Raw genomic sequence first — 26515 nt, 5'->3', positions numbered from 1 at the left:
GTCTGCCACGGGTCTCAGCTTTGCTGTGGATGTGGGTCAGAGTCAGAGAAGTCTGGGAATCCAGTTCCTGCGTCGCTAAGTCGTCGGAATCCGGCTGGAGCGTCGACAAAGCAAACCGGCAAGTTACTGTTGGTGCCTGTTTGCACAGGGTGGACACTCCTTGACCACAAGGGAGATGTCTTCAGTCTTCCAGTCGATAGGGAAGGAGTTTGTGTCAAAGTTTCTTCCAGGATAAATTTAAAGTCTCTAGACTCAGCTCCTATCTTTATACTAAACTAAGGGGCTGGATTACCTGCTTGGTCTTTCCTATGGGTGGAACCTGGGAAGGGGGGGGTTACACCCCTTTCCCTTTGTCCAGTTTCACACCAGAGCTGGGGCTGGAGTGCCCCAGCAACTGGTTTGAACCGGACTATGCATGGAGCACCTTGTGTGCCCCAGGCAGTGTATCATTTCATTCAACCCACCCTGCCCCAATACACTTAAGCCTGTCTGGGGAGGTGCTTGCACCTCCCAAGGCAGGAAACCTATTGTCCAGGCCTCCCCTGCCGGAGTTTCGTCCAGCAGCAGGAGGTCAGACTCATGTCTGTGGCAGCAGCATCCATTTTGTGATGCTGAGGCTCTGTTTAACTTTAACCGGGTAAAGCAGTAACTACATGTCTTTTTCCTTTAGAGGGTGGAATGCTACCCCCCGCAGCCAGAACTGGCGGGGGGAGGGGGTAGTATTCCAAAGCGTATGACACCTTACACGACATGTTTTGATAAAGCCTAACCAAAGTTAGCATTAAGCCCGAGGATTATAATGCACTTAAGAGTATATGGTATGGCTGTATCATAGAACAGCTTTAAGGACATGGTTCCGAAAGCTGCAGACAGGCTTTGCTCATGCTAGAGCACCATCTCACATAAAACCAAGCACTCTGCCTCCAGGATTGTCAAGGCCTGCCATACGAGTGACTTAAAGGTATATGTGTGTCTATATATAAGGGTACATATAGGAATACTATACCTAAGCAAGGGGTGATTACACGACCTTGCTCAAGCTCAGTGATTAGCCTGTGGTGTCAGTTTGGATGGCCAGCCAGTGGTGGCATAATTCATGCTGCAGCCCCTGGTAGGTCTTGGATGCACCTATGCCCTGGGTACCTATGGTACACTATACAGGTGCTCACAAAGGTGACCCAATACCCAATTGGATATGTACCTAAAGTACATGGTATGAATTTAGAGAGAGAACAGCTGGGCTGTGGGTCTGATTAGCAGGCCCACAGCCACACTAAAGTCGAAAAACCAGTAAATCACAGCAAAAAGTGGGGGTGCCCATAGGAAGCAGACCCTACTCTCCTACAACCAGTGCACCTTTTACAAGCACTAAAGTTTGGGTTAGACGTAGTACTCCATGTTAATAAAAGTAAAACCTTGAGCCCACCTGATGTGGGTTGCAGAGGTGTGTTTTAAAGTAGGATGTGGCTTAAAGTCAAAGTCTGTTCCAAATAATCTGTTAGAAATGCCAAACCTGCTATTGACAATAAAGTGCCACAAATGGATATCTGAGCATATCCCCTTGTTAAATAGTTGTAATGGTTGTATAGAAAAATTCCATGTAGCAAGGCATTTATAAGGTGTGCGTGTTAAATTTCAGGACTTTGCTTAAGAGTTTGAGGCATTGCAGATTGTGGAATAATGTAGAATGTAGGAGTGTCTCACTTAGTGGTAGTTTATCTCGCACTTGTGTTGTAAGCATAATTTGAAGGTTGTATGCCATTGCGCCGATCGCAGGAATGTGGGTAGTGTATTTTATTAAACTACTGAGGGCTGTCCATAGGGCTTGACAGAAGGTGTCTTTTCAGTGTCAAATGTATACCTGTCACCTTCTTGACTTAATATTGTGGGTCACGTGAAGTCTTTAAGAGGGTAATCCCATTAAGGTGAGTAGAAAATACTGAGAAACTAATTGGAAGAAACCCTACTAGCATATGTTCCACAAGAAAGTCTCAAGTGTTGTAGAGCTCCTTCCTGGCTACGTATATGAGAGACAGATTAGAGGCCAAGAGATCCATTAAGTTAATCAGAAATGTCTTTAATTTATATTATATTCTATATTGTTGAAATCTGAACAACTGTGCTGAAGGTGTTATCATCTCGCCCTAACTAAATCTATTCTTGAAAACAGAATATCATGCTTTTCACTGCACAAAGAATTGATGGCATGTCTGAAACCCTGTGACTTGTGATCTCTAGTTTTCTGTAAAACTCTCTTGAATATACCATGCGCTGATGAAGTGACATACTTCAAGTTTTTGTCAAGAAACACCTATTGGCAGTTTATGGCATGTTTATAAAATGTAAATAAAATATTTTTTTTCTGATCAAATTAGTGGATCTGTAAGTTTCTAGTCTGTTGTGTATAGCGACAAGGAAAAAGGGGACCTGGCACACCTTATGTAACACTGCCTCAAAGTAAAAAAATTCTGGGAGAGGATTTTCGCCTTCATATCCAAAACGCTGGGTTGCACACTTAAAGCAGAATTTGGCACCCTTACCACCGTGTTTATAACAACAGAGCTAAGCTCCCAGCAAGATAGGGACCTACTAGATTTTCTACTAACAGCGGCAGTTAAAATAATACCAAATGAAAAGACACCTCTTCGGGGTTGTGGTACAATTCCGGCTTACGTATGTTTGGGTGTTCCCCCTATCCACTGTCCCAGCAGGAGGAAGGGAAAGGGTGAAAGGGGACAGGAAAGGAATTAAGGTAGAGAGAGAGCAGTAGCATACAGGACATTTTATTTTTTTCTCATTTATTTCTAGATACGGGGGGTATGCTTGAGCTCCGATTGGTTTGTTTTGATAGCCCTATTCACGGCGGGTTGTATGGGCCTAGGAATTTGTCCAGAGACGCCCACATTCAGGCATTGTGTCAGCGCCTCTAAGGTACGTCACCCAGTTGATCCAGCCCTTGAAAGTTGGAAAGACACCTCTAAGGCAACTCGCGCCCCCGGCGTGGAAGAGAGGCAACGCGAATTTGACGTCTGTCGGAGGATCTATAGATTTTGGACTGCTGGTATTTGGCCGTTGAATATTATCGCCACATCCTTCAGGGATTTACATATAACACGCCACGGGACCATGTGGCTTGGAATTATCGCCGCATGAAAGAAATTCACCCATGACCATACGTACAGCCGTGAACAAGTCGCATGTTCTAATGTGTACAGGAAGCGACGAAACACGTGTTGGCTTGGTTTGGAAAACATGAACCCCGAACTTCGGGATGTCTGATTAAATAAGAGAAGAGAAAGAAAAAGATTCATCACTTGTTTTGTATTTTACTTTTGTCTGAATGAGACTGTATTGAATTTTACGTGTGCTAGGGTACCTGAAATGTGCTCTGTTCTGTTGGTTTTCCAATCAGAGGTTTAGGGAGGCAGGTGGTTCTCCTCTACCTTATAGCACAGTTAGTAAGTAGTGCCAGATTACACAAATAACAATCAGTGGACTGCCCATTAGTGCCTAGAAACCTATCAACTATACCACCTCTCTTTCCCCAAAAAACTCTATGCTGAGGGGCTTCCCCCTGTATTTAATCTTGGGTTTTGCCCAGAGTGTTTCCCATTGTGAGTTTTTGATGCTGTGTTCGAGCTACTGGTCTACTTTGAGAAGCGCATACCTTGTGATTCTAAAAATCGGGTTGTTCTTATGTGCTTGTTTGTTGGAGGTGAGGAGAGTTAGAGGGTCTGTGTTATTTAGAATGGCTTTCTCCATGGAGAGCCATGTTGGCGTGTATTGCTGATTCGGGAGCACCCAGTGCATCCCCTGTCTGGCTGTCTGGAATGTTCTCAGGTCCGCCACGTTGAGCCCACCCAGCTTTTTTTTTTTTTTTTTTTTTTTTTGTTGCAGTTTTATATAGCGCGAACTAGAACCGAACCGAATCAGTTATCAGAGCGCTTTACATAGCACCAGTTACGTTACATTTTTTTTTTTTTTTGTTTTGTTTTTTAGGCACGGGGAGATTAAGTGATTTGCCCAGAATCACAGGGGGGTTTTTGGCGTTGTTACCGAGACTCGAACCCAGATCCCCAGGTCCGAGGTCGAGCGCCGTAGCCGTTAGGCCAACCCCTCTCTTCTCTAGTCTTAGGTTTTGGAGGCCTATTCTGGTTTTCTTTTCCCGCCATATAAATTTGTTTAGCATTTGGTCTATCTTCCTGTGGAAATCGTCTGTGAGAGCCAGGGGAAGCATACTTGCTAGATAGTTAGCTATGGGAGTGATCATCATCTTTACAGTATCTATTCTGCCCCACCAGATGATGAATCTAGGTGTCCAGGTTTCTAGTAGCCCCTTGATCTTTTCCAATGTTGCTTTCTCATTCTGTTCTAAGGTGCTTCTTAGGCTTTTCCCATATTGAATACCCAGGTATTTGACAAACCCAGGTTGCCAGACCAGCCCTGAGGTACCCATTACCTCTCTGGTTGTGTGTATGTTATGGGGCATAAATTATGATTTGTCTCTGTTGAGTTTGTATCCTGAGTGTTTAGCTTATGTTTCAATGGTTTGCATGAGTGCTGGTATGGATTGACTTGGGTTCTCCGTTATTATGAGTAAGTCATCCGCATAGGCAGAAAGTTTGGCTGTGGTGTTGTTGATGGTGGAGAAGTGGAGAAGTGTGGCTCACTGGTTAGAGGAGGCAGACCTGGAAGCAGAGGTCAGCCCGGGACCAGGGTTCAATTCCCGGCTCGGCGGGGTCTTGAGTCCTAAAATGTCCATGGACTTGACAATTCTCGTTCCGGTGCCTACTCGATTCACGGGTTCACACTCTGCGACTCTGGGCAATAGCTTGCTTAATCTCCACAACGGCCCCTCGCGGCGGGATGCCTGGCTTTCACCTTGGGGATACCCTGCCATGGTTATCTCACAGGGGAATACCAGGACGGGTTCCCTAAGCAAGCGCTTAGAAACCGCTTGGTGATTTGCGCTATATAAATTCCTGTACATTTACATTTACATGGTTACGCCTGCTGTATCCCTGTTAGCTAATGTGTCTCTAATCAGGGGCTCGAGTGCTAATAGGAACAGTAGCAGGGATAACGGGCATCCTTGTCTTGTCCCTCTCTCAAGGTTAAATTGGGCCGATGAACTTCCGTTGATAGCTATCTGGGCTTTAGGGTTTTTGTACAGTGCCATGACTTTCTTCGTGTAGCTGTCTCCTAGGTTGTATGTCTGCATGCTCTTCTCTAGGAAATTACAGGATACTCTGTCAAAGGCCTTTTCTGCGTCTAGCGTGATAGCTACAGCAGAGTTGTATGATTTTGAGGAATGCTCTATGACTTGGCAGAGGAGTCTTGTATTATCGTGAGACATGAGTGTTTTCATGTAGCCTACCTGTGTGCTCCCAATCAGCTGTGGTAATAATTTGTTTAGTCTTGTGGCTAGCACTTTGGCGTATAACTTGCAATCTAAGTTTATTAGTGAGATGGGGTGGTAGTTTTTGGGCCATTGCGGGTCTTTGCCTTCTTTGGTTATGACAATTATGTTGGCTTGTGACATGGTTTCTGTTACTACCCCCTCCTTTCCGCAGTGGTTGAAGATTTTAGTCAGGACTGGGAGAAGCTGGTCTTGGAAGGTTTTGTAGAAAGGTGCTGTGTATCCATCTGGCCCTGGGGCTTTGTTATCTTTTAGGGACTTTATAGCTATAGTGATCTCAGTCATTTTTATATCTTGGCCCAGTGTCTTAGCTTCATCTGCCGTTATCTTGGGTAAGTTTAGTCTGTCTAGGTAGGTTGAGCTGCCCTCCTGGTCTAGGTTGTCGTCTCTTTTGTAGAGATCTCTGTAGAATTCCATGAACGTGTGTAGGATTTCCTTGTGCCGGGTGTGTGTCTTGTTGTTTGCATCTGTGATTGTGGAGATGCAGTGTTGTCTTTGCTTGCGTTTGAGATATGATGCTAGTACTTTTCCTGCTTTATTAACTTCGCAGAGGTTGATTTGTTTGTATTTTCTTATCCACAGACCTGCTCTTTCGCTTAGAATCCTGTTGAACTCGTATTTTTTCACTGTGAGTTCTACCAGAACAGCTGTGTTTATAAAATGTGATCAGTTGAATTTAGGCTGATTTTTTTATTTCTGCCATCTTGAAACTTGTGAGTCGGCTCTGACTCACAAGTTTCACAATTTAAAAAATATTTTCCACAGTCATGGCAGGTCAGCCCCAAAGAGGACTGATCTCAAAGCAATTGTCATGGGAAACCGGACACATGGAAAAATACAACCACTTCAGAGAAAAAAGCACCTAATGGCGCATGTATCACATGTCGAGATCGATACATGAGCTCTCCAGTACCCATTTTAGGTGCTGATTTGACTGCCATTTTGTGTCTGATCCTCATGACTCAGGCTTTGTTTAAAAAAAATAAAAACAAGCAAAGCTAAACACTAAAACTAGTTTCAAGCTTTGGTTGCAAGTGTAGGGCTTGGCCCTGCCCAAACCCCACTGCACCGTGCCTTCTACAGGTTGGGTGCTTCCCCTGCTCGCAAGCCCGGCTGCTAGATACGGCGGAAGGCTGTGCACAGTAGAGGTTGGGTATCCTTGGCAGGGTTGGGGGGTGATGTTTTAAAATCCAAAAGTAATAATTTAAAAATAATATATAAACACAGGAATGGGTAATGTCAATTTACAGCTTATGATGAAATTATAGCAATCATTTTAAAAATGTATCTTTCCAATTCTGTCTACCATAATGTGCTGCTTGAGATTAAATAACCTCTCATGAAAGGGATGATGACTTAGAGACATTGCTACCAACCACTTTCCTTGAAATCTCCAAATAGGGAACTATGATTTCAACTCTGATGGACACTACTCTGCAGAGGGATTTTCAGTTGAATGTCCCTCATTTCTTCTCTTCCTCCAGCTGTGTAATAAGTTCCCCACCATGCTTCTCAAACAATTTGCAAGATTGGTATAAAGTTTCCGTTAGTTAATCCTAATCTACCCATTCTCCCTCGAGTCTGTTGTCCTTTCAATAGCAGACAGGTATTTATATTGATTAATTATGTTTCATGAATATTTGTATTAATAGCACAGTATAGTATGCAGTGTGACATCAGGAGACCTGCAAACTACCTACCAGAAATCTGCATCAATGAGCCCATGCTTCCAGATCTGGGGGATGGAAAGCATCTTCTGTATATCACTTTTCTCTCTTGTGCATCGAAGAAAGAGACAAAGCATTATTTGAAAAGCATGAGTTTGCATACATGTTAGAAATGTTCAGAAACAACCCAGCATGCCATAAAGAAAAAAATCATATACCAAATAAGGAGGAAATATAGTTAACAAGTAGTTTAAAGAAATTGATCTGAGTTGTCCATCACTACCACGCATTGTAGTCTGATTAAACATTATCTAGCGGTGGGAATATACCTGAAGTGACGCATTTGTCCAACTTTCTTCAGTGTACGTTCTCTCTGTAGTGAGCAACAAAGTGAGGCTAAGGTCCATGCTCTCTAACACATAGAAATATCTCCTACAATGCACACTATACTTTAGCAAAGAAACACAGTAAATAGCACGAAATGCACAGTGGGCCCGGGGCGGGGGGTGAGGCTTGGAGGTACCAAACCATATACTAAGTAAGTGGTATAAGAAACACGACTTGAATCAAGACAATATAATATTGCGAGGACGTAGAAGTGCTGGGGACCCAAGGAACCACCCATGGTGAGCAGATAGGAACCCCACGGAGAGTGTGGGCAGTGTGGAAACACAAAAGTGTGCTCCATACAACTCTAAGTGTAAGTCGCAGTTGAATTTTTAAAGGTTAAGGACCCTTCCCAGTGGACCCTGAAGAAACCCCATGGAAGACAGAAGGTTGGAGAGCCACCCCACCCGTGGATACCCTAGTATCCACATTACCTACACCAGGGAAGAAGGGTGCGTATGTGTGATTTGGTGTCGGAAACCGCAGTCAAACCCAAAGGAGGACTTCAGGAAAGTGCCACTGCTGAAGGACAAAATGTCCGGTAGAATCCGAGGATGAATTCTAGATAAGAGGTACCTACAAGCAGAGTGGACAGAGTCTGTCACTCAGGGGTGACCAGGAGACTTGGAAGACTAATGCCCTTCGATGTCGGGTGTTCCAGGATGAATGACGAGGACATTGACTCTGCAGCTGTGAGGACCAGGCCATGCTGAGGATGATCAGGAGCGTTGCACGAGCTGTCCCATGAAGGATGTCGAGTGCTGAGGGCTCGGTGTCTGGCGGGGGCACCAACAAGCCTTGGCAAATACAACCAGCGCAGGAATTGAAGAAGGAGCAAAGTCGGACCAGCAAGGTCCATGGGTCTCACCAAAATCAGGGCAGTCAGGGCAGGCCTGAGCAATTAGGGGTGTCCAAAAGTAACAAGTGTGACCCTCAAGTGGACACACAGGCCGGAGGCACTGAAGTCTCGAGAGGACCTCAAGCAGCTCACCAAAACATGCAGGCCACCGTGCACAATGATGCGGTGTGGCTGAAGATTTCTGGTCTCTGGAGGTGCTCGAGATTGGGGCTACTTGGAGCCCGAAGATCTTCTTTGAAAGAAGTCAACAAGTGTTTGCAACTGCAAGTTGACGCAGTGCACAGGGGTTCGGTTATCGCAACCCCAACCAGGGATACTGGCCTCAAACTTGGTGAGAGGGCAGGGCAGGTCTCAGGAGCTGTGGAAAACCACCACTTGTGTTGCAGAAACTTACAGAGTCCGGAGGAGCTCAGGATCAGTAGACCAGTCGACTTAGTTGCAGTGCCTGTGAATGCAGGGGAGTGACTACTTCACTCCAAGGGAGATTCCTTCAAGTGTCTTTGATGATTCACAGGCCTTGGAAGGTTCCTGTATGATGCACAGACACAGACGATGCAGCAGACTGGGAGATGAAGTGAGGCCCAAATGAAGTCCAGAGTGCCCAAACGTTAGCAAAGTAGTGGTGTCTGATCTGAATCTTATCCCACAACAAATCTAGGGACCTACACCCTTAAGTCCCCTAGGGAAAGCGTTGGGAAGATTCAGGGTCCGGACGGGGAGAGGTTACTCCTATGCCTTTTGTCCAGTTTCGTGCCAGAGCAGGAGCCAACAGCTCCGAGGACTGGTTTGAACTAGACTATGCACAGGGACTCCAAATGTGCCCCTCATGCAGACTAAGTGGCTCTGGCAAGCGCACTCCCCCCACCCTAATACACTAAATCCTATCTGGGTGGTGGTCACAGGGATGCCTAATGGTCTGCCTTCCCCTGCTTGAGCTTGGCTCAGCAGCAGGAGGGCAGAATCGTGTCTCTGGTCGGTAGAAACGATTTTGTGCTGTCCGTGTCAAGAAGGCTGGCACCGGGAACACTGAGAGCCTAACAGAGAGATCTTTCAGTGCTTGGAATCATACCTTGATTCCAACATATTTGATACCAAACATGATAGGATTCGTTACAGCGATTTTCAAGATGCTCATCGTGTAATTACTCGGTGCCCCTCCATATAGTATACGGCTGCTTCACTGACAACCCTGGAGAATGGACTCCATAGGCTGCAGGGGTGTCCTGATCATGCAGGGGCACCCTCTCACTTAGAACAAAGCATCCTGCCTTCAGGATTGGAAAGGCCTGCTATAGGGTTGACTTATATGTTGCAACTGCAGCGACCCTAGATGTAGGAAACCTATATATTTAGTAAGTGGTGCTAGCACCAGCTTACACAGACTGCAATTGAAGGCCTGTAGTTCCATTGCGAATGGTCTCTCATGGGTGGCATAATACATGCTTCAGCCAATGGTGGGCCTCTGGAGTACCTTAGTGCCATATACTAGGGACTTATAAGGGTACCCCGGTATCCAATCTGGGATGTACCCAAGTACTGAACACAACAATTTAGGGAGAAAGCATAGACTGGGGTCCTGATTAGTGGGATCCCAGTCAGACTAGACAAATACAGCATAGCACCAGGCAAAAAGTGGGGGTAACCATAGAAGCAGATCCAACTTTCCTATAACCCCTGAGCTGGCCCTCATTTTTTTTTAAAACAACTTCATCTTCCCACTCTAGCAGCGCATTACTCCACCCCTCTGTGGCAGTCATCTTGAAAGCACACACACTTCATAAATTTTTACTTTTAAATAAACACCGTGGCGGCTGACATATTTAAATTTGCTTGAACTTAATTGCATTATCCAGGAAATTCGAGTAGCCGTGCAACCTAACAGTAATCTCACCTACAGCTATGCTATGCCAATTGCTCAAATCAGGTGTTGCTACCCACTCTTAATCACATATCGACAGTGCTGCTCAGTTACTTTTAACAATAACTTAAACATTACTGTCCCAGGAAAATAACCTTTTTCCCTCTATCTCACCGAGTTACAATCTTGTGAAGCTTTCCCCAGAGCTTCTACCAGTCCAGTTAATGCCTACATTGCCTTCACCGATTTTTCTAGTTCAAGATTACTACCTATCCTTCTGACTTCCTCACAGACACTGCCCCATTACTAGACCGCATAGTACTCTGTTCCTCCACCATACTCTCTTCCCGGGAGGTTAAAAAAATGTTAATTTTGCTTTACCTTTTTAAATCAGACATTGCCCTGTCAGCCTACCCATGCTTATTCTCCTCAGCAGCTGTTCCCAGTCAGAACCGCTCGTCTTGCAGAGCTTACAGCCCTAACACTTAGCTAGTGGTATCAGACTCAACCTTACTGCACAAATATGCAAACATCTTTCGCTGTGCATACTAGTTCTAATATGTCTTTAAAAGTAAGCACCATGAATACATTATTAGCATCTTGGCATTTCTTTGAAGTTTATGACCACCTGGAAAACCACAATTTTAGCTTCCTTGGTTCAATAGAAACATGGTTCTGAGTGAAACCTTCTGCCATCTTTTACGAACTCATAAACCCTCCTACAACATGAAATGATAAAACTGATAATCCGGAAGAGGAGGGAGCGTAGAAATCATTCCACATAAATCATTCACATGCAAGGAGATCCTTACCGTCTAAAATACATCCTTTGGACTGGTAATATTCAGATGCACTATCAAAGCCTACTACTGATTCACCCTGCTATAATCTACAGACTCCTTTGTTACTGAACTTTCCTTCTCGTAGAAGTCCTCGAGCTATCCATCTACCGAAATGCGCTCTAAAAAAAAAGTCTACAACGTCAACAGCAAACTTGGCATCTAATACTGTTGAAAACATGGAGCTTTTAAGCGTCTCCCACTGGGCCATTCACCTATCCACATGGCTGGTCACATACTCAAGCATATTGTTGCGCAGAGCTGGATAGTACATGTTTTGGACATCCTAGCCTAGCCCCACTGGTAGCTGGCAGCACAGGCCCCACCTTGCAACACACACTGCAGGCTTATCCAGGGGGTGGATCGTGGTGGTAGCACAGGTCCAGGTGTACATCAAGGTCATGAGATAAGTGATGCTCAACATGAGTGTATGGAGGGCCAGTGTTACCACTCCTAGAAACCAGAGCTCACGAGCAAATGGAAACTGCACGCCACCTACTGGGCTGTGATCCCACCTGCAGGTACTGGCATCCTATCCATAAACGTGCTTTCGGTGCATTTCATCGAGATCACTCATTTAATTTCAAATCACAAAAGTGAGAAGCCTCAAGGTTGTTCTTGAAAGTGCTATGGGTATCCATCAATGGTGCTTCTACAGTAAAGAAAGTTCTTGAAATAATTCAGTGTAATACTTAATTCACTGCTCCTACTGCCGAAGCCTGTGGTCTCAGTCCTGTGTCATAAGATATTGTGGCCTTCATAAATATAATAATTCAAGCTGCAGGAAAAGCAACTTTGTCAACATATTCTAGGTGTGGGCAAGCCCACACATTTGAAATCAATCTCCAGAGTATTTTGTACCGGGCTAGGCATTTAGTCAATGCCAGAAGTCAGCCTTTTAGGATTTACACAACACACAGAAGGTATAGAAAGTAATTTATGTGTATTTGTTTTATAGCTGTGTTGTTTGGGTGCACCTTGATAACTCAGAGATGGTAAGCAGTGCAACCTTCTAGACATTTCAGAATGGTTGATTAAAATGTACAAGACAAGGACATTTAAATTCGTGTGTACTAAGAAAATTGAATCTTTTAGGAAGCTTTGAAAACTATGGGGTACGTTTGAGCTTTCTAAAGGTAATTATTGTGACCCTCTTTATTGCTCTAGCCGTTCATGAGTCCTGACTACAGTAGAATGAATTGGGCAAAATGGGAGAGAAATACAAACATTCTAAAATGAATCTGCTAAGTATATATTTTGGAAACAGATTATTTTGCAAATACATTTTAGAAAGTGGCGAAATAATGTATCTACTGCTGGATATTGGTTTACCTGTCAATCTTGAAATTCAATCGAAATATTATTTTAGAGAGTGTATGGCCAAAATAAGTCTAGGAATTGTCTGATACAGAGCACGAACATTCCCTACCAAATCAAGATTAACCAGCATCTTTTCTTATGTTTCTTGGCAGGAGTTCCACGTCAGCATCGTGGTGAAATCTGGAAGTTTTTAGCAGAGCAGCACCAGCTGAGGCATCAAGTCACAAGTAAACAGCAATTAAAGGATACGCCCTATAAGGAATTGTTAAAACAGTTAACTTCCCAGCAGCATGCCATTCTTATTGACCTAGGTAGGTATGCACCAGAGTGTACGCCCTTCTATAGATAAGAAATGTAATCTTGGTTTTATCGAATTAAAGCAGCCAAAGATGATTTATATGTCCTATTACTTGTGAAATATTTACAATGAAATCGTAGTTCCTTTCTGTGGAGTGGGGTGGGACTGAGAGGCATGTTTGAACGAGTTAATAACCCACAGTATTTGAAATGTATTATAATATTGATGTGGTTGCCCATAGACCTCAATAGCGGGTGATTTGCATGCACCTTATGTATTCATATGATGTGAACGTCCCATTGTTACTTGATAACGTCTGTCGGGATGCAAATACCCACTGCATGGTTTATGGGCGTGTTCCGTGCGGGAGTGCCCACCTGCCCGTATTTCTGGTATCCTGACTTATTTTGACCCTGTGTCACCTCTTTGGGAAGAGGTGTGGCGCCGCGGCCAGGGCGACTGACTCCGGAATATGGGGATCACGGTTCGATCCCCGGCACCGGCGGCAGGTTAGCCCAGCACCATGTGACTCTGGGTAATAGCTTGCTTAATCTTCCCGACGGCCCCCAGCGCCTAGAGACCCTAACGGGTGATTGTGCGCTTTACAAATGTGGATATTATTATATTATTATTACCTCTTTGAAGTGTGTGAGCAGGCCTGTCCTTGACTATGTGAGGTCCTGGACCTGTCCTGTGACCCAGAGCGGCGCCCCAAGCATACCCATATTACTTTCCCTGTTGTGAGTGTGGAGCATAGAGAAGTGGTGGCAGCGTTCTTTGATTATGAGAAATCAACATCGTGACCAGGCCTTTTTATCTCTGTCAATTAGGTGAAGGCTAACTGGCCCACCTGTATAAAGTATTTCTCCCATGGGCAATCCCAATCCCTGCGTGGTGCGTAAGCAAACCAATGTAATGGAGTCCATTGGGATCCATTTTGGTTACCCCGTAGCATGGCCTAGCAAAAGATTGAAGATGAAGATTGTGCTCCCAGACAATAGACATATATTACGGGCATGTCTGTAGCACTTGAGGGAAGAGACCCAGATGCTGAAATAAGAGGAAAGGAGACCAGGCTTTAAAAATTCTTTGAGCTCTTTTGGTTAGCAAGGAGCTGCTGATTAGTGTTCCTGAGCACTGACATTTCTTGGATTGTAGAGGAAAGGGGTGGAGCTTGTTAATGGTAAGAAAGTTACTAGGTGAGGCCTGCACTTTTATCTTTCCCTGATAACACCTTCAGTAGGGCTTATGACAGCAAGATGGAGAACACTCACACCTCTTTGTGTACTCCAGGATGCAGATGACCACAGTACTACCTGCGGTACGAAGCATCTCTTTAAACAAAATCTGTAGCTGGAGAACAGCCTGCAGAGGACACTTGAAAGGAAACCACCCCAAACCAGTTCTACAGTTTTAGACAGTGGATTGACATCCAATGTCTAGATGTTGTGCATACAAGTGGGAACCAAACCCCCACACTTTGTTCCTGTTCCAAGCCCTTTATAACCAAGGAAGGGAGTGTTCCACAGAGTACACAATGTTTGTGGTGCAACAGGGACTGGTGTCTGCCTGACAGCCAGTCTCCCAGAGGTGAGTGAATATCACCTGAAATCTTGACGTTCTACTGGAGAAGATGTGGACCTGCCCTGAAGTGCCTAGAAGCCTCCCTGCCTACTGGGAGATTGAAGGTGTTGTACTTGGCCCGGTTTGCCAAGCCATTGGATGACTGGGCCTGGGATATCAGAAACAAACAACCTGAACCCCTACAATTGAGGCCCAACAGCCCCATCCTGCCACATGTACCCCCGAATGGAATCTGACAACAGCCACAAGAGTAAACATTGAAAGTTTGAGTAACTAAGTCTTTAGTGCCTTTATATCAGATATTTTTTCATGCATTTGTAATTTTAAATTAAGAATAATGTTAAAACCGTTTTGCACAGTGTCCTGCCCTCGCCTCATCCTGCCTGCCAGCTGCCAACTCTTACGTGAGGCCAATTTTGTCAGTTCTGGAATAGATGCAAAGTGAAAAAATTGGGCGTGCAAACCCCAGAGCCCAACATTTTATTTTTTGCACACTCAAAATTCAGTCTTTAGTTCTATAAATCGGTCACCTTCCAGGTTAGTTTCAGGTGAGATTGCCCTTCTCTATCATTCCCACTCAACAACATGCAGCAAAGGTGGATTTGAAATACCAAAATCTTCACCCGATCTCGCAAGCCATTTGTGTAAGAAAAGCCGCCTAAATCCAACCTGACAGCATTTATGGTAATTCAACTATGGTAATTCAACTAACTTGTTGCAGTGATTTATATGGAATATTTTGCTCTATTGCAGATAGAGAGGGCAATCACTACCATTTATCTAAAATCATTGCAGAGACATATCTGGACATCCTCATTCACTTTACATTGCTGTCACTGTTGCCTCGACTTATTCACTATTATACATCCAGTTCTGATCATTTAAGTGCTAGGGCCATGATGAGGTCATAACAGTCTTTGAAATTTCAACATTCATGTGATATTTCTATCAACTTTAAGGTACGTTTTAATAAATGTTTATAAAAGTTGTCAGTGTGATGGAAGTACACTGGAAGATGGAGACAGCCATTAATGAGTAAACAGAACTTCATGGATTTTCTGCCAGCCATTTGGGAAAGAGAATTTACACCATTCCCTTGAGTGCAGCATACTCCAAATGCTGTGTTCTGTATGCAGGAAACTAGCAACTCTAACCAGTCGAGCTTGCTGGCTTGGATTACCCCATGTTCAATCAATCAATCCTCATTTGTTGCTGTTAATTCTTTGTCAGTGGTAGAAATAGAAATGATAGACATTTTTTTTGTCAAAAGTATGTTTATTGAAAATTTCAACTGCGAGGCAAATACCAGACAGCTGAAGAAACAATACATTGCCATAGCAGAATTTCCCACGTTGGACAAAATACAGTCAGGATGAGGCAATAATAGGCAGTGCAAGCAACAAATCTGCAAGACAGGCGAGGAAGGGAGCGAGTCTCCCGGAGTGGGCTACATCCTGTGCAAGAGACATGCGTCATACCCCACCGGCCAGACTGTCCCTGCAAATGCCGTCGTGAGTCCACCAGCACACACCCTGGAGGGGGCAACCAGGGGGGGAGGCCCCAATTCTGCTAGGGGACACAGCGAAGATCTGGACACAGCAATGTAGCCTCAAGGGAGGCGGGCCAAGCATCGAGAAGTAATAAGAACAACAGAACCCCCTTCCCAACTCCCCCCCCACCCGACCCCCCACCTCCCCAACCCCTCCACCCCCTGAATCCCCCAACAACCCCCCCCCCCGGTTGTCGGCAACCACAATGAACAGGAAAGTAAAAAGGAAACGGACCTATGGGACAGCAGTGGGAACCATGGAACCAGGAGGCAGTGGCTCAGCAGGCAGTATAGTATGTTCAGATTTGGAAGAGATGTAGAGCCCTAAGGGTGGGCGGGCATACCGCAGAGGGGAGACCCCATGAAAGAAAGGTGACCAGCGGACCCCATTTGAAGATGAAATTCTTAAATCTATCCCTAAAGATGTCCGCCATGCGTTCTAAGCTTAGGAGTTGCCAGAGGCGTGCGTGCCACAAGGACACGGTGGGGGCCTCCTTCTTCTTCCAGGCTGCCGCTAGGGTGATCTTGGCCGCCCCAAGACATTTTTAGATACAGCAATGCCATGTGAAGAGGTCCCACACACCTCAGTTGGACCCCTGGCATATATGGATTGTCATTACCTAGAGCTTGGAGTCCACAGCGGTCTACAGTGCAGCAACCTATTTCTTTTTGTATACAAAACAGAAACTCAGCAAGCCACGTAGTTCAGCATGTGATGACACCATGCAGCGAGTAACACTACCACTGTTTTTTGCTACCCCTTGCACTTACCCATTGAATTGAGAACGATTAAAAGGAGCCTTTTCAAGCTTACTTGGGTGCCATTGTAGGCACCCAAGTAAGTTCTCCTATAAAAAATAAGTAAGCCTTATGGAGCCACAACTTAGGTTCATAGAACAGAAGCACTCTAAAACGACTAGTGGTAGTGAAACTAAAGATTAGAACTGGTGAATTTGTGATGTTGTGGAATAAGTGGAAAAATATGCCACTGTCATAAAGACGTTGCACAAGAGATTCACTCATTTTAGGAATGTAGTGCTAGAAAGACACAAGTTCCTGCAGAGAATAAAACAGCCAGGGCAATCGTTTGATGAATTTGTGGCAGAGTTAGGGAAAAGTATTGCCCCCTGCAACTATTGTGACTTTAAATGCAGTTGATTGAAAGGACAAACAACAAACAAAAAAGTGCAGGAATGCTTGCCATCCACAGAGGACCCTAATTGGAACTACTTGAGGCTTAGCAAGGGATATAGAACACTCTGTTGCGTATATGAATGCAATGACTGGGGCAAGAATGAAATTGTTAAAGATATTAACAGTATTTCAGTTCAAGCTAAAAAAAAAAAAGTTTAAGCCTAGAGAATACACTAGCATAGAGAAAAAGAGGTCGCAGAAAAGATATGTATTCATTGTGGAAAAAGATCCCTGTTAGACCTGGTATCCTTTGCGTGGTTTCCCCTAACTTTTTGCCTTCAGACCTCCTGTATTTGCTGCTTTCCCTCAAACGTGGTAACATTGGCTTATCCACAATTGGCATATTTAATTTACTTATAAGTCGCTAGTAATGTGCACTGCCTGTGCCCAGGACCTGTAAATTAAATGCTACTAGTGGGCGTCCAGTAGTACAAAGAGAGGGTCCCAGAACGGAAGGACAAATAAATAGCAATAGCTTATGCAAATGAATCAAGAGAAATATATATACTATAGAGTACTATGTTGTTTAATCACAAAGTACTCACACTCATATTTCGGTACATTACATGAATATATAAATTGACAAATAATAGTGCCCAATGACAAGGAAGGGGACGAGGGGGAGAAGTGGAGTGGTAGGAAGTGGTGCAAGGTAGGGAACGTGATGCAGGTCAAACATACTTATTTAGAAGCAAAAGAAAGAATTACAAGTGGCTTCAAACGGGAGCCAGACATTTGTACATCAAATGATTGTGAGATTTCGAGCAACCAAACTTCTGGAGTCAGCAGTGAGATTAGTGCTAGAGGTAGAAGCTGGTACGAGGGATGGTTGTGTACGTTTCGACCCAGAACGGCATAGGGTAAGTAGTCCCTTACAAATGGGTCTTCATCAGGACGGGGAAGGGTGGTGGGCAAGCTTTCTAGAGCAGGGGCATAAAAACACACAGTAAGGGCGGTCCACACGGGATCCGGAAGAGACTAAGCAGGTGGAGGACAGAGGATAATATTCTATATAATGGGCAATGCATGCACCTGGGTTTAACAATTAGACCAAAAGCATCATGTCGCTAAACCACACCGGGTGTAAACATCTAACGTAATAATGGTACCGGTGGCGAAATTGAATGAACTCAAAACAGACACGAGAGTGCCCTGAAGGTCAAGTTACGAGAGTCGGGCAGTACATGTTGAATCATAAGCATCACATCGCTAGATTCAAAGCAAGGAAAAACCAGCACAACAAAATAAATACAACATGAACAAACTTACATGGAAAACAAATCACGGGTGAGGAGCATCTCTGTGGAAATAGATAAATTCCATTCATGTCAGATAAGCTTGACAACCAACTAAAAAGGATATTCAAAAAACAAAAGCTGCATGAATTTAGACTTACAGCGTGACATGAGTAAGGGCTACGGCAAAATGAATCAGGCTGCCGAGGAGCGGTCAGGAGTACCGCGGTAGTCTGAAATGGAAACAGCGGGCCCACGTGTTACAATCAGGACGGGGTACAGTACTCGCTGCAGACGGGTACTAGTATGGGTCACAACACAATACCTGCAATCGGGAATGAATCCACCGACGGGGACCAGGGATATTGGCTTACAAGCTAGAGACCTTGTTTGCAAACACTGTTTAAAGTGGCACGTGCACGTAGACGCGCTGTGCATATCGAAAAAAGTGTAGAAAGACTGAGCCGGGACCGAGACCCATAGTTACCATTGTTGCTCGGGTGTACAAGGCAAACAATTGTATTAGTGACTAGGAGAGAGGCTCAGTAGATGAGGACAGAAGTAATCCGACGCCAAGGGTCAGACCGAGTATGCACTTTGAAAAAAGGGGGAATATACTTTAAAGTGGGCGTCCAGCACTGTTTGTGCCACAGGCCTGCCATTGCAGAGTCTGTGTGTGCAGTTTTAAAATGCCATGTCGACCTTACTAGTTAAACCTCTTGTCAAGCCCAAACCTCCCTTTTTAATACATATAAGTCCCCCATATGGTGGGCCCTGGACAGCCTAGGGGGCAGGGTTCAATGTATTTAAAAAGCAGGACATGTACTTTAAAAAATTTCATGTCCTGGTACTGGAAAACTCTTATATTTGTTTTTCACTACTGCAAGGCCTATACCTCCCAAAGGATAACATTGGGATTACCCTACTGCTGAACGTGTGGATACTCTTCCAGGAAGAAGAGCTCCTGAAAGGACTGCTACTTTGTCGGAGTGCTACTTTGGTGGCCTCCTGCTTTGCTGTGCTGACCTGTACTGCTGCCCTCTTGTCTGGGTGAGAATGACTAGGCCTACACCCCTTGAACCCAGAGTGAACCCAAGGCTAGTTGGCTGGCCTCTTAACCTGAAGCCTCAGGGACATACCAGGATTCCAACAACCTTGCATTTGAAGTTGGATTCTGCTATCTGTGAGTCTACCCTGCCAAGTGGTGCCACCCCAGTCCTGGATCCTTTGAAGTGGACCTAAGGTGCTTATCAGAGGAATGCTCCATGGTTTGGGCCTGACGCAGACGGTCCGCCGCAACCTCACAGCCTTCTGATGCATTGCCGATGGTGCTGTGCATCGCTGACTTAGGTTCTCATATCTCTCATCAACGAAAGTTCCGTGACAACGCCAACCACCGCAAAGCAACCTCGCAGCTCCTCGGAACTGACGCATCGCCAGCTTCGCACCGTATCCTCGATGCCCAGACTTCACATCGCAAGCCCTGTCAACCGGGCCCTCGACTAGGAAGCAACAGGACCTTTCACCGCTGCCTCGCCTCATCTCAGAACCGACGCATCGCTTCGACTTCTCAATGCATCTTCACCTCCGTTCCATGTAACACTCCGCAACTAGAATTTAAGGTACTTTGTTAAACGGGCCTAACCGGGTCCCTGTAGCCGATTCACGATTCATTGCAGTCGACCTGCACTTGTGACTTTGTCTTGGTCCATCGTGACCAGATACTCCTTGTTGGCGATTTGTGCTTTTTGGCGCTGTTTTACCTTAAAACTTTAAAATTCAATATCTCTGGTTTCCCAGTTTGGATTTTTGTCGTTTTGGTCTTGTTTATTTATTAAAATCTACTCTGTGTTTAAACCAGGTGTGGGATCTTTTTGTATGATGTATTCACAGTTTAATTGTTTGAAGTGTTGTACAAATTCTTTACACATTGCCTTCAAGTTAAGCCTGATTGCTCTGTGCCATGCTACGAGAGGGTGAGCACAGGTTAATTTGTGATTTGCTTGTGCTTTACCCTGACTAGGATTGTGGTTGCTGCTTGACCAGGACTCACACTACAGTCAACCAACAACCCAATTTCTAATAATCCCATATAGCCAATGACAAGGTGTACACCACATTACTATAAACCCGATTCAATATTAACACCCCATCAGTAAGTACAGGGATTCTGATTGGAAACATCACAAGAGTGAGGTCGGGACGACTGATGGGTGTGTGAATACTATTGTGGGGGGAAGGAGAAGTCTTTATTGCAATGTTATGTCTAACGGCAAAAGCTTCAGGGTAATGACAAACACTTGATCCAATTGTACCCTACTAGGTGAAGAGGAATTCAAAAAGTTTCAGGTATTGAACTAGAGCAGTTAGAATAGTTGTCTATGGTAAGAAACATAATTGAGGTGATAATTAAATTTGAAGCTATGCTGTGTTTTGAAGGCAAAGAATTTAAAAGAGCAAACATGGATTGTGTTTGTTAGCGTATTAGTTAGGGTGAAAGATAATACTTGACACCCCTTTTCCTAACTCTAAAACTAGTTCTGGTCAGTTCTTCCCTTTCCCCTGGGTTTGGCTCCAGCCCGGCTTGTAAAACAAAGGGTGGGTGGGCATATGTGTGAGCTGTATCTGCCAGTCACAGGGTAGATTTCTTCTGCAGGAAGGGCTAGGTAAAGTCGCCAGGCTATGCTTTGAAGTGCAATCAGGGCAGTGGCACTGCTCCTCCCCACATAACAACAATGGGAGAGGTAGGGAGAATCAAGGACACTCTCTCAGTCCCCGGTTAAGTGCAAATAAACAAAAACAGAGAGGTCAGATCAGTTTCAAAAACCCACAAAGCGGAGTCAAATCAGGAACACATTCGTGACTAGCAGACCTTTAGGCGCTGCGTTGGATACCAGATATTGCTTAAGGATAGTACCGTGAAGAATGGTACGTATGTGCTCTCTTTTTTTCTCTGTAAGGTTCTCACATTCAGTGGTGTTGGCTATTGCTTGCGATATTTGTGGATCTGCAAATATTGCAGGATCTGATATTAATTCCTCAATTTCCGATTCGAATATGTCAAGCCCATGTTCGCCATGGTGAAGTATTAAAGTATTAAAGTGAGAATAAAGGAGTATAGTAGTCAAATAAGCAGAGATAAAAGGTTTATCTTGCTTTCAGGGTTTAGTCCTGATGAATGCCTTGGTAAATTGAAACCACCCATATGGCAGAAACATGTTGACTGATGTAATGTATTTATGAATTTAACCAATCCTAATACCTTGGCAGCTAAATTCATACACATAATACTTTTTCTCTGTGCCTTAAGGATCACTAATTAAAATTTATTTTTCTGATACCTTTTCAGGCACTGTTAATTTTAATTTTACCTCACAGCACGCCCTTCTCATGAAACCAGCTCCGCAGTCTTTCTGGCGTCGCAGCACACCAAAGAGGCACTCGGCCTCTTTGGTGGGGCCCGATCATGAAGCATGACACTGACTAGGTCGGTGTGTGAGGGCTTTCTTTCCCACCCAAATTGGGTGTGTGTTCCTCATTTGACTCCGCTTTGTGGTTTTTGAAACTGATCTGACCTCTCTGTTTTTGTTTATTTGCACTGCTCCTCCCCAGCCATCATTTCAGGAAGATCTAAACCTCCTCACACCCTGGTCCTTTATCCACAGTCTGAGAGGAAGAGTCATTAACATTCAGGTGGCGCTAAACAGAATGATAGAAAGGCACACTGTGCTTAATCAGGAAAATGCCAACTTTCTATAAGTGACATTTTCAAAATAGTTACTATTAGAGTCCTTCAATCGTAGTTCTAGCTATTCCTAAACTGTTATGTATTATAAGGTGTTATAATGTAACCCAGTGCCTTGCTATGGGAGAGCCAGCCTTGCCATAATGAAAAACGGCTTTGGATATTTTTTACTGCCAGGACATGGCCTACTTTTTAAATGCCAAGCATCCTGCCCTAAGGGCTTTTAGGGCCCACCATAGGGGTGACCTATACATTTTAAAAAGGAAGGTTTAGGCCTGGCAGGGGGTTTATTTTTCCAGGTCAAAATTGTAGTTTTGAACGGCTTCAAATGCTGCAATTACATGCCTGAGTCATGTTTTACTGGGCTACCTTAGTGGGTATGCTGTTCCTAAAGTGGAGAAGGAGACAAGGAGAGGGAAATACGTCTGACTACCTCATGGAGGTAACCCTCCGAGGTGGGGAGAGGGGGGGAAATACCTCCTTTCAGAACTAGGGTCCTCACACACCCAGCCAGCTAAGTGTCATGCTTCATCATTGGGCCTGCTCCTCGTCGGGTCGGTGCTACAGTATCCGACGGGCACCCAATGAGGGGCTCTTTAGCAGAGATCTTTTGTTCCTGCCGTTTGGTGCAGTGTGGATGAGGGGCCTGGCTCGTGTACGTGTAGTGCAGGGGTGAGGAAAGTGATTAAAACAGGTCAGTTAATCCTATAGCAATTTTATTCTTGTAGGTAAACTGCCTAATTAAAAACTATTGAGTAGGGGATGTCTAGGAATTGTGTCTAGAAGTGTGCCCACTACTCTCAAATGGGCACGTATGCTGGACCTGTAAAAAGCCCATCGGTCTCCCCATATTGATATACTACCTTTGTGGGTGTCACAATGAGTGCTGCAGCCCAATAGTGGCATTTAAGTTACAGGCCTTAACTTACATGCGTTGTGTAGATGTAGTACCTTATTCTAGGGACGTATGAGTAAATCAAATGTACCAATCAGGTGTATACCAATTTATGCAATGTTTGGAGGGGAGAGCACAAGTAGGTTACAACTGGTTAGCGGGGGTAAATGCACCGAATGGAAAAAAAGACAAAAATGGGTTGAGCTGCAGAAGGCAAGAATCTGGGATGACCCTGCAGAAAGGGCAAATTTCCTAAAAATAACAAGTTTGCATGGATTGATAAGAGTGAAATGGCATTTGTCAGTATAAACAATATTGTAGAGGCTCAACCACTGAAACCATTCAACATGAAGGATAAATGCACAGTCATACTGGATGCCAGTGGGTGTTGTCTGAGTGCAGTGTTGTTACAGAGAAGAAGTGGTGGCAAATTGGAGATGTGTGCCTTTGCTTCAAGACTGTTACGGGGTGCAAAAGGTACTCACTCTGCCACAGAAAAGGAAGGTATGGGCTTGTTATGGGGGAGCACAGTATTTTAAAACAGTCGTATGGGCCACAGAATGTAAACTGTGGTTGGATCACAACCCCTTCATAACTTTGTTTAGGATAGGAGGTGGAGGCTGGACCACTCTGCACGCGGGGTTAGATCCCCTTCACACTGACCCAGTGATGTACACATGATTTCACAGTGTCTATATATCTTCTATCCAAAATACTATATATGAATACTTATTTTGAAAACTATTTGAAGACTGATGTTTAATGATTTTCTTGATTGGGGGACTAATTGCCTCAATCAGTTGGTGTTTCTTATATATTTCTGCATCCTGAAGCTGAACCCATTTTAAATAATCTGAGACCAGGGGTCGAAACGTCGACAAAAATAACATATGTGGACTGTTTGTCAAGAAACTAATGGTGGCTATCAACACTCGCTAAGCGGAGCTTGATCTCCAAAGCTCTCTTATCCCTATCAGCCACATGTATATATTTCTGTACTTTGCACTTATGCACTTCGGCACTTATAGTCGCGTTCACTGCTCCATCACCCCTTTTTTGGAGCACCATGTATTCGTTAGAGCAAATAGAAGTTTTACTTCTCACTGTCAACAATCAAAACAAAAGTTGCCATAATGAAATAAAAAGATAAATATGTAATGCTGAGTTATTTGTGTTAGAGGTGTTTGTACCCCCTTCTTGACACTTTGACGTGGATGTCAAGGGCTACACTTCCTCATGGGGACCACCTTTTTGTTAAAAATTATCCAGCCCATGTTAATGGATTGCCCCTTTTGCTTCAGAGGTCAACTTTATCTTTTTGGAAACTTTCAGCTTTTGTGCCCCTGGAGCTGGTTCCAGGGGATCAGCCAACTGATCCTCGGAGTCACTGTAGTTAGTGAAGGGGGGAAATCAACTTTTTCCCTAGTCAGAAGCCACAGGCACAGTCCCAGTCAAAAGTGCAGCAGGTGCAGTCCTCTCGACAGTGCAACCACTCTTTGTGCGAACTAAAGGCAGCAGGGCAGTCCTCCTTTGGTCCTTCTTCTTCTCAAGAGTGAACTGAGGGACAGAGTGCCAGGTGCACTCTACTTTTCCACGGAAAGTTCCCCGCGGTGACCATACTGTCACTAGCCAATGTGCTACTGGGCCCCCTCCTCTCTAGTGAGGAAGTTCCTGTGATATGTGGCATCTGGCTATCCCAGAGTACACCCTTTTTCCCCCCTCCTTTAAGATGGCATGACCCTTCCTTGGTAGTAAGGAGCAGGGTGGCCCACTTTAGAGGTGTGGCTACCAGTGGGCCAAAACTGGTTCGGACACAGGTTTCCCTTCCTTGGCTCTGTCTCCTAATTGTCTGCTCAGAGATGTTAGAAGCAGCCCTTCAAAGGCGACTTCGCCTTTGAAGCCTAGCTTTTGGGCTAATACCCTGAGTGACCATCCAGGGGGAGGAGGTCCCACATTCAAACGTCTCCCTAGGTGGTCAGAAGCCAGCCTGTGTAAGTGCCTTTGTGAATACACTGGATTAGCTGGAGTGAAGAGTGGCAACTTTCTAAAAGTTGTTTAGCTTTAATTATGACTTTAAATCTGGCCTGGATATTAGGTCGGATTTAATGCCACAATTAATTTGATTCCTTACTGACCCTGTTAGGCATTTTCCTTCAGTAGTAAGCCAAGATGGGGTGCCAGCCAGTCCCCATGTGGTAGCCACAGCAAACCAACACTTTAGAAGGGTTGCTGCTAAGATAAGTTGAAATTAATATGTCATACTTCATAATATATAGCTCAGACATTCAAAGGAAAGTGGTGGCTTTGTCATTAGGTTTTATGGCAAAGTCGATCTAGCAGAGTCGCACTTGCCCTTTCAGTCTGCAGTGGCAGGCTGGGGTCCATTCGGTCTCTTTCACATGCAGGGTGGCACAAACAGGGCTGCAGCCCCGACTGGAACCTCTGCCTTACGTGCTTTTGGTACCCTGTGTACCATATACTAGGGACTTATAAGTCAGTCAGTCCTTGCCAATTGGGTGTATCAAATTAATCATACCTTTTGCAGTATGTCAAAACATTGGCACTGAGTTGTGGACAAGCAGGCCCTCAGTGCATTCTCGAAAACCCAGCAGCTAATAGTCAAAATGTGGCAAAAAGTGGCGAGCTGGGGAACCTGCACATGGGCCTGTTTCCTTACAAGAATGCAATTTGCAAGGAATTCAAGTCTTCTGTTTCCAGTTTAGAATTCATGTGTTGTCATACGACTTAAGCTCAGACCCCTAATCCTGTTTATATTTACTGTATCTTATCTCCATAACTACAAGTCATTTGGGACATGAATGTTCGTCAGTGATTGTTGTGGCTAATAGTAATGGCATGCCTTACGCTGAATGTACTCCCAGTTTAGAACTGCCTGTATCGGGAATCTCAAAGTCTAAATATTAAATCAGGGGTGTGGTTTGTCGTGGCTTATCAGCGCTATCAAAATTTGTATCGGCTCTTTGTAAAATAGACATTCAAACCGGTTACAAGTGACAACATTGATTGTGCTGTGAGAGGACACATATGCTATCGAATAGTAACTGCTCAGTTAATAGCCAGGGCATTCTCTCTACTTTTTTTTTTTTTTGCTAGCCGACGTCCAGTGGATTTTTGCACGACAGACCTAGAAGGTAGGGGTTAGCCATGATTTTCATTTAGGCAAGTGGTAGGTTATGAAAACAAACGAGCTGTCGTCTTCGTCAGAGGCTATTTCCAGTCTGTCACATTCGTCAGGTAGCCATTACGCTGGAATGTATTCTGACCGCAAATGTGAATCTTGTTTTTTGATAAAACATTCCATGCTGTAATAATCCCCAGACTTACTTTGAAAAGATTCGCAGAACTATATGCTCTTTGTGTTAGATGCCTTTGTTGGGAGGGGTTTTTGGGTTTGATGCAGGTGAATCAGTTCTAAGGTCAAAAGGGCAAAGTGTCTCATACCCGGTTGGCTCACAGTTAATCTAACCCTCAGCGGCAATTTGTGTTTCAGAGATAAGTGTGCAAAAGAATGCGGCCTTCTGAGCATCACAGCATTATTTAACAACTTTGTACACACAGAGAGGATAAATAGTAGAGCACTTGAATGGTTTCTGTTTGCAGGATATTCTGTTACTGTTAACACTCTTTATATAGCAAGTTTTACTT

The 26515-nt window shown here is 44.5% G+C and overlaps 1 protein-coding gene across 6 annotated transcripts in view; it reads left to right on the top strand.

Annotated features, from left to right (window-relative positions):
* Positions 1–26515, top strand: part of TBC1D1 (TBC1 domain family member 1) — a 990385-nt gene that overhangs the window by 838072 nt on the left and 125798 nt on the right. For all 6 annotated transcript variants that reach the window (XM_078678347.1, XM_078678346.1, XM_078678350.1 and 3 more), the window contains one exon: positions 12502–12660. In XM_078678347.1, the coding sequence (XP_078534473.1) occupies positions 12502–12660 (159 nt within the window). The remainder of the gene's footprint in view (positions 1–12501; positions 12661–26515) is intronic.

Source organism: Lissotriton helveticus, chromosome 2_2 (genome assembly GCF_964261635.1).
Source record: "Lissotriton helveticus chromosome 2_2, aLisHel1.1, whole genome shotgun sequence".
Classification (NCBI taxonomy): Eukaryota; Metazoa; Chordata; class Amphibia; order Caudata; family Salamandridae; genus Lissotriton; species Lissotriton helveticus.
The sequence above is the reverse complement of the archived record's forward strand: the minus strand, read 5'-3'. Positions and strand labels throughout refer to the sequence as shown.